The sequence below is a fragment of the Gopherus evgoodei genome, chromosome 15 (genome assembly GCF_007399415.2).
Source record: "Gopherus evgoodei ecotype Sinaloan lineage chromosome 15, rGopEvg1_v1.p, whole genome shotgun sequence".
Taxonomy (NCBI): domain Eukaryota; kingdom Metazoa; phylum Chordata; order Testudines; family Testudinidae; genus Gopherus; species Gopherus evgoodei.
Window position 1 is genome coordinate 25769821 of NC_044336.1, and position 13925 is coordinate 25783745.

General features: G+C 46.3%; 1 protein-coding gene across 7 annotated transcripts in view; it reads right to left on the minus strand.

Moving 5' to 3' along the window:
* The window catches only part of SLC39A11 (solute carrier family 39 member 11), a 415701-nt gene that overhangs the window by 263164 nt on the left and 138612 nt on the right, over nt 1-13925 (minus strand). For all 7 annotated transcript variants that reach the window (XM_030534252.1, XM_030534250.1, XM_030534246.1 and 4 more), the window contains one exon: nt 7594-7764. In XM_030534252.1, the coding sequence (XP_030390112.1) occupies nt 7594-7764 (171 nt within the window). The remainder of the gene's footprint in view (nt 1-7593; nt 7765-13925) is intronic.

A 13925-nucleotide genomic window follows, 5' to 3' on the forward strand; every position in this document is an offset into this window, starting at 1 on the left:
TATTCACCTAGCAGGGGAGGTAAGAAACCTGGGCAAGATGCTCTGAGATCCTCCGATGAAAGGTTTGACATAAGCAGCAGCATCAATTGACACTAGCACATAAGTCTGCTACCACCAAACAAATGGGATTCAGCTACGTTCACCGTGACAAAGATGGCCTGGCACAATTTCATGAACCAGATTGTGGCAACGGGTGGTAGTAGGAGGCTACTGCATGCAGTTCTACCCAAGATCTACTTGGTGCACGTTCATCCCAGCCTCCACTTCTCCAGTTTGCAACGAATCCAAACAAAAACCCAGCAGCTCAATCCAACAACCCACCACACGAGCCTCTGCACCAGGGCGCTCCCAGTAACATGCTACACTCAGCAAAGTGGCACAGCGCTGCAGGAGTATGAGCTAATTATGTCAGGCTTTCCACTTACAGGGTTATAATTAAGGGAGAACAATACCATGTTTACAAACCCCGTGTGGTAATTTAACCTGCTGGAGTCGTGACACGAGGCACTGCTGAGCAAGGAGCAATGCCAGGGGACTACAATGCTTTGCAAGGAAAACAAAAAATTCAGTGACACCTGATTTTTAGTTCTTTAAGTTGCCATTTAAATGCCACGACAGCAGGTCAGCATCCTGGGAAAATCCCTGTTCCAGGACAAGACAAAGATGGGTCAGATACTATGGCAATGGGCAAGGTAGGCCACTATCACCCTTCTCCTTAATCCCAACGACCCCACCAGTTCAGCTCCCCTCCTCGAGACCTTGTCTTCACCTTCAGGAAGACTGCCCCTCTTCCTACTCGCTCACCTGTGGCTGGCACCTTTGGTCTCTAAGCAGCCCCCACAATATCTGGCCACAGTGCAGAGGAGGTGTCGTGGCAGCTTCATAATCAATGCTGAGGTCCCAAAGGGCCACCCAGCCAAGAAATAAAACAGGGAGGCCCTTTTGGAAACAGAAGGCCAGATAAGTACAGACCCCATCGTCAGAGGGGTTTGCAACTGGCCTGCGAGTTACCAACCTTAGAGGCTCCCAGTTCCATTGCATCACTTCCTTAGACAGGGCATGCTGGGAAGCTGCCCAGGAGGCATGGTTCAGTGGCCAGGGCTTTAGACTAGGAGTCAGGAGACCTGACTTCTATCCCCACCACCAACACTAACTGAGACTTTGGGCAAGTCACCTCGCCTCTCAATGTCTCAGTTGTCCAAACTGTGAAGTGGAAATAACGACGCTTGTAGGGGGCTTCGATATCAGCGGTCAGCACTAGGTGGACGTTGCTCTCATTCACCTCACCTGTGTAAAAGGCTGGCCTGCCTATGCAGTGCTAATGGAGACACACAGGTCAACTGGAAAAGAAAGCGAGCCCCCACTCTTCTAAGGACGGCGCTCAGGATAAACATTGCCTCGCACGCTTTGCCAGCCTGTCCACTGGAAGTTAGTGAAATCTGCAGGGGCTGCAGCGAAGCTTGGGCTGTCTGTATCCCTGCCTTGCACGCACTTGGGCTGTGCCCCTGCCTTGCATGCACTTGGGCTGTGTGTGTCCCTGCCTTGCATGCACTTGACGGCCTCAGGAAAGCAGCCATGGGGAACAGCTTTATTTGGTAGCCAGAGTGTCTTGCAGCAGGAGATGAACAGAACTCACTTGCTGAGTTGTAACAGATACGTGCACAGGGCGCTGCTCTCCCACACCACTCTAAATGTTAAACTTTAATGCTGTGACCTTGAAGAAATAAGAGATCATTTCTGAGGCTTAAAATTTGCTCAAGGGGGGCTTTGTGCGGTGTCAGAACAAAAAAAGGTTACAACAGCCTCTTCCAGGCAACAGAGAGATTATGGTCATTAACCTATTGCGTTGGGTGACACTTTGTTCATTCCTTTACAAAGGTTTGTTTCTCCAGTGACAGTCCACAGCTCCTTAGTAGACGCCGCGCAGGACAGCAAGAGATAAATGCTTGCAGGCACCCTATTCACTCCTGTGCTTCCCGACAGCTTCAGTTGAGGGATAAAATCCAATTACGCTGTTTTCAACTCAAACGTGAGTGACCTTTTTCTTTTGGTTTCTATTTAAAACTATAGTCACCTTTAAAGCAGCTACCGCCCTATCGTCACGCTGTTCATGAGCACTCCACACTGCAATTAGTGCCGCTCTTGATTAGTATTTGTTTTGCAGTAATGCTTAGGATCCTCACCCCCAGGCCAGGTTTCCGCTGTTCTCGTTGCTGAACAGACACAGAACAACAGGCAGTTTCCCTCTCGGAGGGGAGGGGTTTGCAAATGCAAATGCAGACACCTTTGCTTTAAACTAACCATTCCCAGTGTTTTTCTTTTAAAAAATGTCAATATTCCTAATGATCTTCAGTTTGGTAGAAGCTTGCACTTGGTTTGGGGCAGGGACAATCGTTCGGTTCTGTATTTGCACAGCACCTATCACAACTAAGTCTAGCTCTGCCGCTCCCAGGCATAGTACCACAATCCAAATAATACATCTTAACAAACGTCTGATTTGGGGGAATATGACAATTTATGTCCCCTGGTCCTCCCAGATGGTGAAAGAGTCCACACTGAAGGTCTGCTGCTCACCTGCTTTAATTAAAAGGGATTAAAATCAGTTTCATCTCCACCACAAGGCAAATGTTTTCTTTATCTATTTAAAATTTTTTTTTTTTTTTTTTTTACAAATTCCTATTCTATTAAGATCCACAGATTTTGTTTCAGATCTCTGAAATCTCTGTCTGTAGTTCATTAGTCAGAGAACTCTAATAATTAAGACAAATTGTTTTCCTGTGCTGTAATTTTAGAGTTGTAAGCACAGATTTCAAGTTGTTACAACTCAGGAACTGGGTTTATAATGTATGGGATGTGCCAGACTGCAAGAAGCTGAACTAAAAACATTAGAAGGTGGAAATGGATTTAAAAATATATATATAAATATCAAACTACAAAATTCCTGACAAAGACAGAGAAAAGTCATTCAAGGAATCATGAGCAGATTTTCCTAACTGGAGAGAGGAAGCAGGACTGGGGGCTGAGGAACATGCTGGCGGCCCTTCCTGCAGCCTCCATTGGCCTGGAGCGGCGAACCGCGGCCACTGGGAGCTGCAATTGGCCAAACCTGCGGACACGGCAGGTAAACAAACCGGCCCAGCCTGCCAGGGGCTTTCCCGGAACAAGCGGCGACCCCCGTTTGAGAACCACTGCTGCAGAGCAAGATGCTGAAATCTGGATCACAGCTGAACTGTGCATACAAAAGCAGCTGCCCAAAACTCAGAGGCTGGACAGAGGCCATTGCGTCTAAGTAGCTAAATGCACCAACGCAAAGGAAAGTCAGAGAAGAAATCGACTATTTAGAAACCGCACAGACTGGAAGAGAGCCTTGAACAACTGGATGAGATTCTGAAACCCAACAGCCAAAGGGTCTCTTCCGTCTAGGCCTCTCAGTCTCTGCTAGCATCCTAGTTATGATCTAAAATAAAGCCCCATGGCAAACCTCTTCGCATGCTAAAGTGTAAAGAAAAGAAATCTGTCCCAGAAACTTCAAAGGAAACAACCATAGATGACATTTACAATGGCACCTTCCACATAAAGCTCCAAAAGTGCAAAGAAAGCCCTCCTCCCGCTACACACTGTGTTCTCAGCGCCTGCAGTTACTTCAGTCTATCAAAGTGAGAGCTGGGCCTGACTAACCCTCAACAACCAGCCTGACTTTATCCTCTTCAAGCTGTTCTGATAGAGGGCCATGGAGCAGCACCTGAATACAGGTTCCTGCAGGGAGCCTCCTCCCAGCTCAATTTTTCATCCATCTACACCTGGACATGCCCCCTACCAGGCCCTTTGCATCATGTCTCCAGTGCTTGCAGTCATGGAGTCCCATCAACAATATTTTAATCAGCCATAGGCTTATCGCTGACTGAAGCCAGGCTATGAATGAACAGGGCCAGTTACCTTAGAAAAAGAGGTGAATCAGATGGGACATGATAAAGGCATGCAAAGTAATGAATCCTATAAAGAGGATACATCAGGCACAGTGAGATACAGCACATTCATAACAGATGAAGAAAGGAAACATGTTTTCACACAATGCAGAACTGGTCTGTGGGACTCATTGCCACAAGGGATCCTTTAGGCGAAGGTTTTAACAAAAAAAGACTGGAGAATTAATTGGGTAATTAGAGTTTCTGGAATTATCAGATTATTAAAAAACCCAAAACCAAGAGTGTTTGAATGGAAAATGGGCATCAATCCATTGAGATATCAAGTCACGAGGCCTAAGGGCATAAACCAATCTCTTACTATTGAGGAATGGGAGAAGACATTCCAAAAACTTACTCCTGGGGGAATTCTGCACCATTTCACATGTGGAGAATTTATGTCCCCTGCAGATTTCTTTGCTTCCCCACAGAAAAATGACTTTTTGACAGGGAATCCACAAGAGCGGTCATGCGACCCTCCCCAGCAGTATGTTTCAGTTGCTGAGGGCAGCTGGCAGAGAGGTAAATCACTGTGGGGCAGGAGGCGGGACTGGGGAACACCCAGCTGGTGGCTCCTACCCTGCGTTGGGCTCAGCTGCTAGTCACAGCTGGGCAGGACGGGACCTCTTCGTCCCCTGCACGGCATCTGGGGCTGGGTGAGGCCCACCCCCTCAGATTTCTCCCCTGGCTGCAAGAATCATTGCAAGCTCCCCCTGCTCCCAGCTTACTACACCCATCGCTCCTCAGCTGCAGGGGGAGGGATCCCTGTACAGAGAGCTGTTCCCCTATCCGCCCAACCCCTGTGCATCCAGACCTCCTCATACCCAGTACCTTCCACCAAGCCTCACCACCTCTGCACTCAGAACCCCATGGATGAGCCCCCTCCCCCTGCACCTGGACCACCCCGACAAGCCACTCGCACCCAGATCCCCACTTCACTGAGCCCCAACCAGCTGCACCTAGATCCCCACCCCCACTGATCCCCACTCCCCCAGCATCTGGACCCCCACCCACTGAGCTCTATCCCCCCACACTGAGCCCCAACCACCTTCACCTGGACCCCCCTTCAGAGTCCCATTACCATTGCACCCAGAACCCCCAACAAGCACCTGTGCATGCAGATCCCCACCCGCCCCCAGGTCCCCCACTAAGCCGCCCACACTCAGATTGCCCCACACAAAACCCTTTCAACCCACATCTGCAGAATTTTAAAATATTGTGCACAGAATTTTCAATTATCTTGGCGCAGAGTGCCCTCAGGAGTAATAACTGCCTACTGCTGACTTTCTTATATCTTCATCTAAAACAGCTGACAGCCCACTGAGCTAGATGGATTATTCCACTGACCCACTCAGGTAATTTCTGTATTCCTATACCAAACCAAAAGACTCAGCATGCTGAATTTACTACTAGCCTTTCTCCACCCTCTAGTTTGCTCACACTGTAAAATAAATACTCTGTGCAGTATCTCACTATAGCCAGTGCTAAACATGAGATATAGCACACCCAGGTTAGATTTATGGCACCTGGGAGAATTTTAACTCAGAGATTCTTGGTTTTTGCAAGTTTAAAGCACCAACCCTAATGCTGCATTAAATTACATTTTATTTGCAGTTAATCTTGTACTTGCTCACTGGCCACTCAGTGATACAAACCTGTATAAGCTTTCGAGCAGTTTCAATGAATCTAGAGCAGGTTTTCACAGGCGCATGGTAAAAACCCTGGAATTTTTCTTACACTTGCAACTAAGCACTGATGCAGCTATACCGTGATTGACAACTGCGAGTAGAGACAAGCCTGGGATGCACAATTAATTAGTGTTAGCAAAGCACTTTGAGAGCATACAACGAGAGGTGAAGCGGAGGTATTATCGTTCACCCTCTTTGGAATGACGGAAAGCCTAGTTAAGTGAACGCCTCCACTGAGAGACAGTAGATGGAGCAATGAAGGACAGTGAAAAATGATTACAAGCTGAAATGAAGCAATTGATTTCAAAGAGACAAGTAAGCAACAGAAGGATGGAAAGAATGTACTTTCTGAAATGCATGAGCAGAAAGAGCGCGCGCGCACACACACACACAAAACCCACGGCTACTACTTCCAGCTTCATGTTTCTACAATTTTGGGGGCATTTGGCTCCTGTCCTTGAAGTGGGTACAGGAGCTGTGATCAAAGCCACGTAATTCTGAGCTTTTTCACGAGTCAACAGAACAGAGAAGCATCCAATAACCAAATTTAAAATTATAGTTCTGTCACAACAGCGAGAAGCCATCCTTAAAATTAAAAAGCACATGCAACAGAACAAGGAAATGTCTAGAGTCCCTGTTCTGATGGGAAGAGTCTTTCTTGTCTGAGCACCTTTCATTTAGTATGCGGCAGCAGCTTCCCTGCCACAGAGTGAAACAGTCAGCGTGTTTTGGAATCCTGCTTTCTCAAGCGAGCACAGTGAATCCAGCATTTCAGTCTCCCCAAGATCAAAGCTATGCAGATCAGTTTCCTTCTAGCCCTCCATAACACAGGTTACACATCTAAATGAAAAAAGGGCTCTTCTAACAAGGAAAAGAGATAGAAAGAGGAGGGGGAAAAGAGCATACAAGAAAGGCAGCCTGAAAGAGTTATCCTGTCTTACCCCCAGCGTAAGAAAGAATTACAAAGCAACTAAGTGTTGTCAGCTCTCACAATTTTAATGCTAGTCCTACAATATCATTTTTCTGAAAGCCCCAGCTCCTGGGTTCATGTGATTGTGAGAATCTCAACTTCTTTTAATTAACCAAAAAGAAAATGTTTCCATTCCTCATGGTTGCAGAGTAAAGCTTGAAAATGCAGTCCCTATCAGCACAAAGACCAGCAGATAAATAAAAAGCTTAACAGTCATCATTTTTAAAAGCTCATGATTAACTCTCTTGTTATTTGGGGGGGATGGGGGGGAGTCTGACATGTTTTTTAAACACTTGGGGCTGGCAGTAGGGGAAGACCAAGGGAATTTAGAACACAGTGCAGAATCCGGAGCCATTCTCCTGAGACTGCCACTTGCTAATGTATGTTGATGATTCAGCCTTTGCAGGACTGAGTACCATGAACACAGACAAGCAAGACCAGCTGTAGCAGATTTAATCCAAAAGGTGCCCAGATGTTACTGTGATGGGCGGCGTCTGCAGTAATAAAACAGCAATAAAAACAAAATGGCGATTCCAAAATCCTTGATGTGGTGGCAAGTGGACTATCCCACTCATCCAACTGAAGAAATGACATCTTCAGGAACAGCCCACTGCAAGTGACAAGGTGCATAAGGTAGTATCTTTTATTGGACCAACACCTGCTGATGGAAGGGACAAGTTTTTGAGCTGCACAGAGCTTTTCCTTAGGTCTAGAGAAGGTAACCAGGTGTCTAAGCTAAAGAAAAGGTCGGACAGATTGTTAAGCACAAGAGGGTTGCACGGAAGGTATGACAGACACTCTGGTTACCTTCTCCGGAGCGGAAGAAGAGCTCTGTGAAGTTTGACAGCTTGTTCCTTCCACCAACAGAAGCTGGTCCAACAAAAGATATCGCCTCATTCACCTCATCTCTATCACTTCCGGGGACCAACACGGCTACACCCACCCTGCAACTGAAAGCAGACAAGGTGCTTACCTGGAATGTTATGTATTGTTACAGCTAGAATGAGCAGCATAATTCGCCTCCAACTGCTGCTTCCTGGGGTCAACGTGCTGTCTTCAGAAGTCTGAGATGCAGATGGGACTTCTGATTGGCTGGTTCCCGCGCCCTTCCGCCTCTGATAGGGCTCCCCGTTTTCACCTCTGTCTGAAGGAAAAAGAGAAATTGACTCCAGATCAGTTCAGAAGGAAGCAGGCTCATGCTGGGAACCATTTGGTCCACCCACAATCAAAAAGCCAGCAGGAAAGATGCTGATCAAACCGCAGCATGAAGGAAGTCAAGCCTCCCTCAGCATTCCATTTTGGTTTATGTTATTTATAGTTCCACTGCAGCTGTAAGGTTGACAAGTGCTAGTGCAGACAGTGCTAGTGTAGACAAGCCTGCATTAAAGCAGGCATGCCGTCTAGATGTGCTCTGAGCAGACAATGTCGTAGTTAAAATTGATAGGCCTATAAGGTAGCAATGTCCAGACGCCTTCAAACAAGGGACAGGGTGGCAGTGATCTGGGGACCTTCCTGTGCTCCAGGTACAGGAAAGGGTGGGAATTACAGGGTGAGACATTATAAGATTAAAATAGGCCCATGTAGATCATTGTTGCTACCACTGTTGCATAATTGCAACAAATATTGTACAAAGTATGTCACGTAAGGCATCAATGGAAAAGTTATAATTTGCTGAATATGATTATCCTAGTTGTATGCATGTATCATTTTTGCATCTGAAGTTATGAATATTGAGTATGTACCTGTATTTCAAAGGTGTTTGCTCCTGCGGTAACACCCACAAGGTATTTTGCCAGCACATTGTGAAGGAACTATTCAAGTTAAAAACACAACTCACAATGAACCATGGAAGAAGCCTATTCACACCTGATGGACCTTACTGAGGATGTCAAGTATCAGAGGGTAGCCGTGTTAGTCTGGATCTGTAAAAGCAGCAAAGAATCCTGTGGCACCTTATAGACTAACAGACGTTTTGGAGCATGAGCTTTCGTGGGTGCATACCCACTTCCTCAGATGACATGCATCTGAGGAAGTGGGTATTCACCCACGAAAGCTCATGCTCCAAAACGTCTGTTAGTCTATAAGGTGCCACAGGATTCTTTGCTGCTCTTACTGAGGATGTTCTAGTTAGAATATGGGTAATGGCCCCTGCTATGACTCATCGAAGCATGCAAGGACATGTGAGTAGACCATGTAATGCTAAACTCCATCTTGTGTGCCAGTGCTTTCCCCCAAAATATGATGACTCTGAGGGCTTTGTTTGGACAATGAAGTTTCCCTCCACATGACAGAAGCTATAAAAGGCCCTGGGAACATCTCCATTTGTCCTTTTTCCTGCTCTGATCTCTGGACTATGTTCTTATATTAATGGAAGCATTCTAACCGAGGGACTGAGGACCTTCCAGTTATTTGGGAGCAACCAGAGACTTAATCAGTTAGCAGTTTATGTCATCACTGCTTTAAACCTGACCCAAGAACTTTGCAATTATTGTATGTATTTGATTCCTTTAACCAATTTTAACTCTCAACTCTTTCTTTTTGTAAATAAACCTTTAGATACTAAAGGACTGGCTGTAAGCGTGTATTTGCATAATATCTAAAACATTCATTAAGTTGGCGGGGAATGTGTCCAGTCCTTTGGGATTGGTAGAACTTTTTATATGATGAACAAGATTGACATGCATCTGAAGAAGTGGGTATTCACCCACGAAAGCTCATGCTCCAAAACGTCTGTTAGTCTATAAGGTGCGACAGGATTCTTTGCTGTTTTTAAAGATTGTCAGGAATCCTCATCCTATTTGACTTGGCTGTCTGGGTGAAAGCTAGAGTGACCAGAAGTCCCAATTTTACAGGGACAGTCCTGATATTTGAGGCTTTTTCTTATATAGAAGCCTATTACCGCGCCCGCCCCCCCTCCCCCGGGGCACTTCCATCCTGATTTTTAACACTTGCTGTATGGTCACCCTAGGAACCCAAGACTGAGTTGCTTTAAAGGAACTGTGTTTTGGCTTCTGGGTAACCAATATGATATTATAGAAGCTGTTTTGAGGCTAGCTTGATGAATCTACATATTGAAATAACCATCAGTTTTGGGGATTGTCTGCCCCATTCTTTGCAGTTTGCCTCGATTGAGTAATCTCAGCATGGCTCCCTAGGACCCCAGTCACACAGGGTCTCAAAAAGAATCAGCCCATTTCCATCCCTCAAGCACAAGACCTGCCTCCTGGGAATCATAGAATCACAGGCTGGAAGGGACCTTGAGAGGCCACCTAGTCCAGTCCCCTGCACTCATGGCAGGCCTAAGTATTATCTAGACCATCCCCGACAGGTGTTTGTCCAACCTGCTCTTAAAAATCTCCAGTGATGGAGATTCCACAACCTCCCTAGGCAATTTATTCCAGTGCTTAACCACCCTGACAGTTAGGAAGTTTTTCCTAATGTCCAACCTAAACCGCCCTTCCTGCAATTGAAGCCCAGTGCTTCTTGTCCTATCCTCCAGGGTTATCCTCCTTGTAACAACCTTTTATGTACTTGAAAACTGTTATGTCCCCTCTCAGTCTTCTCTTTTCCATCTGTTGCTGAAGGAAGGCACCATTATATTCAGTTATGTTTTCATTATCAGGTAGGGTGACCAGACGTCCAGATTTTATAGGGACAGTCCCGATAGTTGAGGTTTTTTCTTATATAGAAGCCTATTACCTCCTCACCTCCATCCCAATTGTTCACACTTGCTGTCTGGTCACCCTATTCTCAGGTTTGGACCACGTCATTACCTATAGTCAGTGGCTGCTCCTGGCCACCTTCAAAAGACTTGCCTCATTCTCATCTGCTAGCATGTTTCCTGCTAAGCCAAGACTCTCCCCAACCCGGGTTCCCAGCAGGACAGTAACTGGCATCAGGCTCTATTTTGGCCAGCATTTTTAAAAGCACGTCAGTAAAATCCAAGCTTCAGGGCTGTGAAAGGACAGAACGAGCAATGCCTGCACTATAATCAAGACCGCTCAGAGCGAGTCTCTCTCTGTTCATCTTTAGTTTGAAAAGGCAAGAAGCAGCCAAGAAATTACATGGGCAGAAATTCCTGAACTTCACACAGGCAACAGCTGCTGCTTTGCACTAAAAAAGATTTGACATTTCAGATGCACTTAACTCTCCCCCTCCCCCGACTCCCCCCCCACCTCAGAATTTTAATGGTAAACAAACAAGTGCAAGAAGTCATCTGGAATTGTTTTGATTGAATGTCAATTGCTTTCCATGCCATTTCTAGGCAGGCTAATGCTCCACTATTGTGTTACACATTGCAAAGCATGTATTTTCAATGCCAATTACGAATCTTTGCATAAAAGTGCTCATGCAAATTGACCCCCAAGGTCACCAGAGGAAAGGAGTGCATGTGTTGTCATTTTATAATTCACCTCATGCCATCTACAATAGAGGGAAAAAAAGGAAAAGCATTCTAAGGAGATGCTCAACAGCAAAAAAAAAACACTGTCGGGATTAAATTTTCAACACCAAAGAATCAGCACATTTTAGCGATCAGAAAAATGACAGAAAAGCTGAAAACAAAGAAATCAAACGCCATGTGACCAGCCAATTCTTCATGGATGTCAGCAGGGCAACCACTACAAAGTGTCACGCTCCTGGGATGTATCTGACTGAGGTTACCCAGCTCAGCAAAGTAGTCTGCTCACAGATACTTGTGCTCCTCTTTTAAAGCAACATCTGCAGCCATGCTGGCTGTCACAACACTAGCAAATAATACACAGGACCAGACAGCCGGTCAGCCCCAAACTCAAGCCAAACCGACAGTCTGTGCTAACACATTATTCCAGTCCCCAAGGATAAAGAGAACATCATTTGTCAGCGGGAAAGGAAAGCCAGTGAGTGATGCAGGCCTGATAGCGGGGATTAAAATCCCTAGACTGGCTTTTTTGATGCACAGCCAGTACCTGGGCTTAGTTTGTTTATTTGCCTTTAACCGGTTAGCTCTCGCTTGTGCTTTTCAATAAGTTAGTCCTTGGGCGATGGAGCTTTCTACTCAACCATTCAAAATCTGGGACTGCACAGAACTTGAACAGTGGCATAGGTGACCGCAAACCTCAAACAGGCATGAGAGGGAGGGCCCACTCTGCCCCATCTTCTGACCAGCTAAATAATCAGCAGGCGTTACAATAAACTGAATGTGGTTGAAGGCTCCAAACGCGAATGGAATCTTCTGAGCCGTCACCCAGACCTGTAATGCCTGCAAGTGCATCACTTAATTGCAGAATGGAAATGGTTCAGTTATTATCTATCTCCCAGCCATGACAGCCTCGTGTCCCATAGACTATTTTCCTGTACTTTGCCCAGCCTAATTCCAAAATTTCCAAGCTTTGGGGCTCTCTGTCTCCCATGGGAGACCATTTCATAGCCCAACAGATCTGCCAGGAAAATTTTCAGCCCAAACGTCCCCTCTCTATTTCATTGAATTCTTCCCTCCTTATGCACCACTGTGCATCAGGTTTATCCTTTTCAGGTAGGGTCCCTCTTTGGTCTCCTGCCTTCTACCACCATTCGAGATGTTCAAGGCTACGGGCCATCGGCAGGGCACAGGGGATAAACAGCCCTTCAGAGCAGATGGCAGAAAGAGTTAGTGCTGCGTGTATGGGGAGTGGGCTGAAGCTTTCTAGGGCTGCAGTTCAACAGGTGCTAATGGTGTGGACAGGGCACCAGAGAAGGGAATACAGCAGGGGTATCAGGGAGTTTGGGCAGATGAAGGACCAGTGGGAATATCAAGCTCTGTAGCTGAAGATGAAGACATGCTGGACGTTGCTCTCCTGGCCTGCAGCTGATGTTCAGAGAAGCGGTGCAGGCTCTTTTCTCCCTGATGAGCATTCAGCTCTTTAGGGGTCTTTGATGTTCTCTATTTATTTTTAAGACTGAGCTGCACAAGAGCTGATGCCACACTCTGCAGAGAGATAAGGGAGCTCAACTTTGGCTTTTGAGAGACAACATGCCTGGCTTCCTAAAATAAACCAGTTTCTGATCTTCCGCACATGGATAAAATTGGGACTGTCCCGCTCTTTAGCCCTTTGTCCCGCGCCCCGACTGGTGTACGATGGGGACACCATTTGTCCCAACATTCAGGTGAGGAGGCGGGGGGGGAAGTGAGGCAGGTGGGTGAGCAGGGTGAGGAGGCGAAAGGGGAGTAGAGCAGCAGGCAGACAGGTGGGAGGGAGGTGAGGAGGTGGGCGGATGGCGAGGAGGAGAGCGGCAGTCGGGCAGACTGGGAGTGGGGGCACCAGACGGATGGCGAGGAGACTAGCGGGGAGGTAAGCAAAAGACAGGCAGGCCAGCCGTGAAGAGGAGAGTGGGGAAGCTATCTGCTCCCATAAAAACACCCCCAGAGTGGCACTCAACCCAATGAAGATGCAGCTTGGAAAGACGTGATGAAAAATATTGGGATTGCTGGATGAGGGGAGCAAAAAATGGGGAGAACTACATGGAGAGGAAGAAGTTGAAAATCTCACACAAAATGAATATTGTATTGGGCAGAACCCAGCCATCAGGTGCTACACCTAGCAGGAAAGGAAACAGAGCCACTGACACACCCTGATGCTAAGGGCTTGTCCACCCTACGGATTTTTGTATCAGTGTAGCTACAGTCGTACAAATGCCTACTGTAGATGTGTTGCACTGGCGTGAATGGGGCAATTGCACTGATGCAGCTTAAACCAGGATACCCTGGAGTTTACACTAGGGCAAACACATTGGTGCAAATACAACAGTGAAAAAAAATCTATGAAAAAACAAGGTAAGAATTGGTGCTCAGAAATCTGTCTTTGATACTTCTACTGCCCCAGTGAATGCAGTATCTGAGCATCTTGTTATCTTTACGTATTTACCCTCTGAATGTTCCTGCGAGGCAGCACTGAGCGATTTGCCCCATTGTACAGATGGAGAACAGCAATACTGATGATTTTTATGGAAAGCTCTCTTCACTGTAACTAGGCTGGGGATGGGTAACGAATGCCCCCATGTAAAAACAAACCTGACGAAATTCCTGAAATGAAAAAGCAGGCGTGGGAGCAGGAATTACTCCCTGTCAAAAAAAAGGCTATGTAGTAAGAGAAAACCCACGTAGCTGAGCTTTGGAGAACAGCACTTAAATTCAAGTGATAAAGTTATTTCCATTCTCGTAGAATTTCTTTTCTTTAAAAGTAATAATAAAACACCTGAAAAAGCATCCGATAGCAGCAGCAAGAGAAGAAGAAAGGGAAAGTGGAGTATGAGATGCAATTTTGCAATACTCGTTTGCTGCAGTGTGGC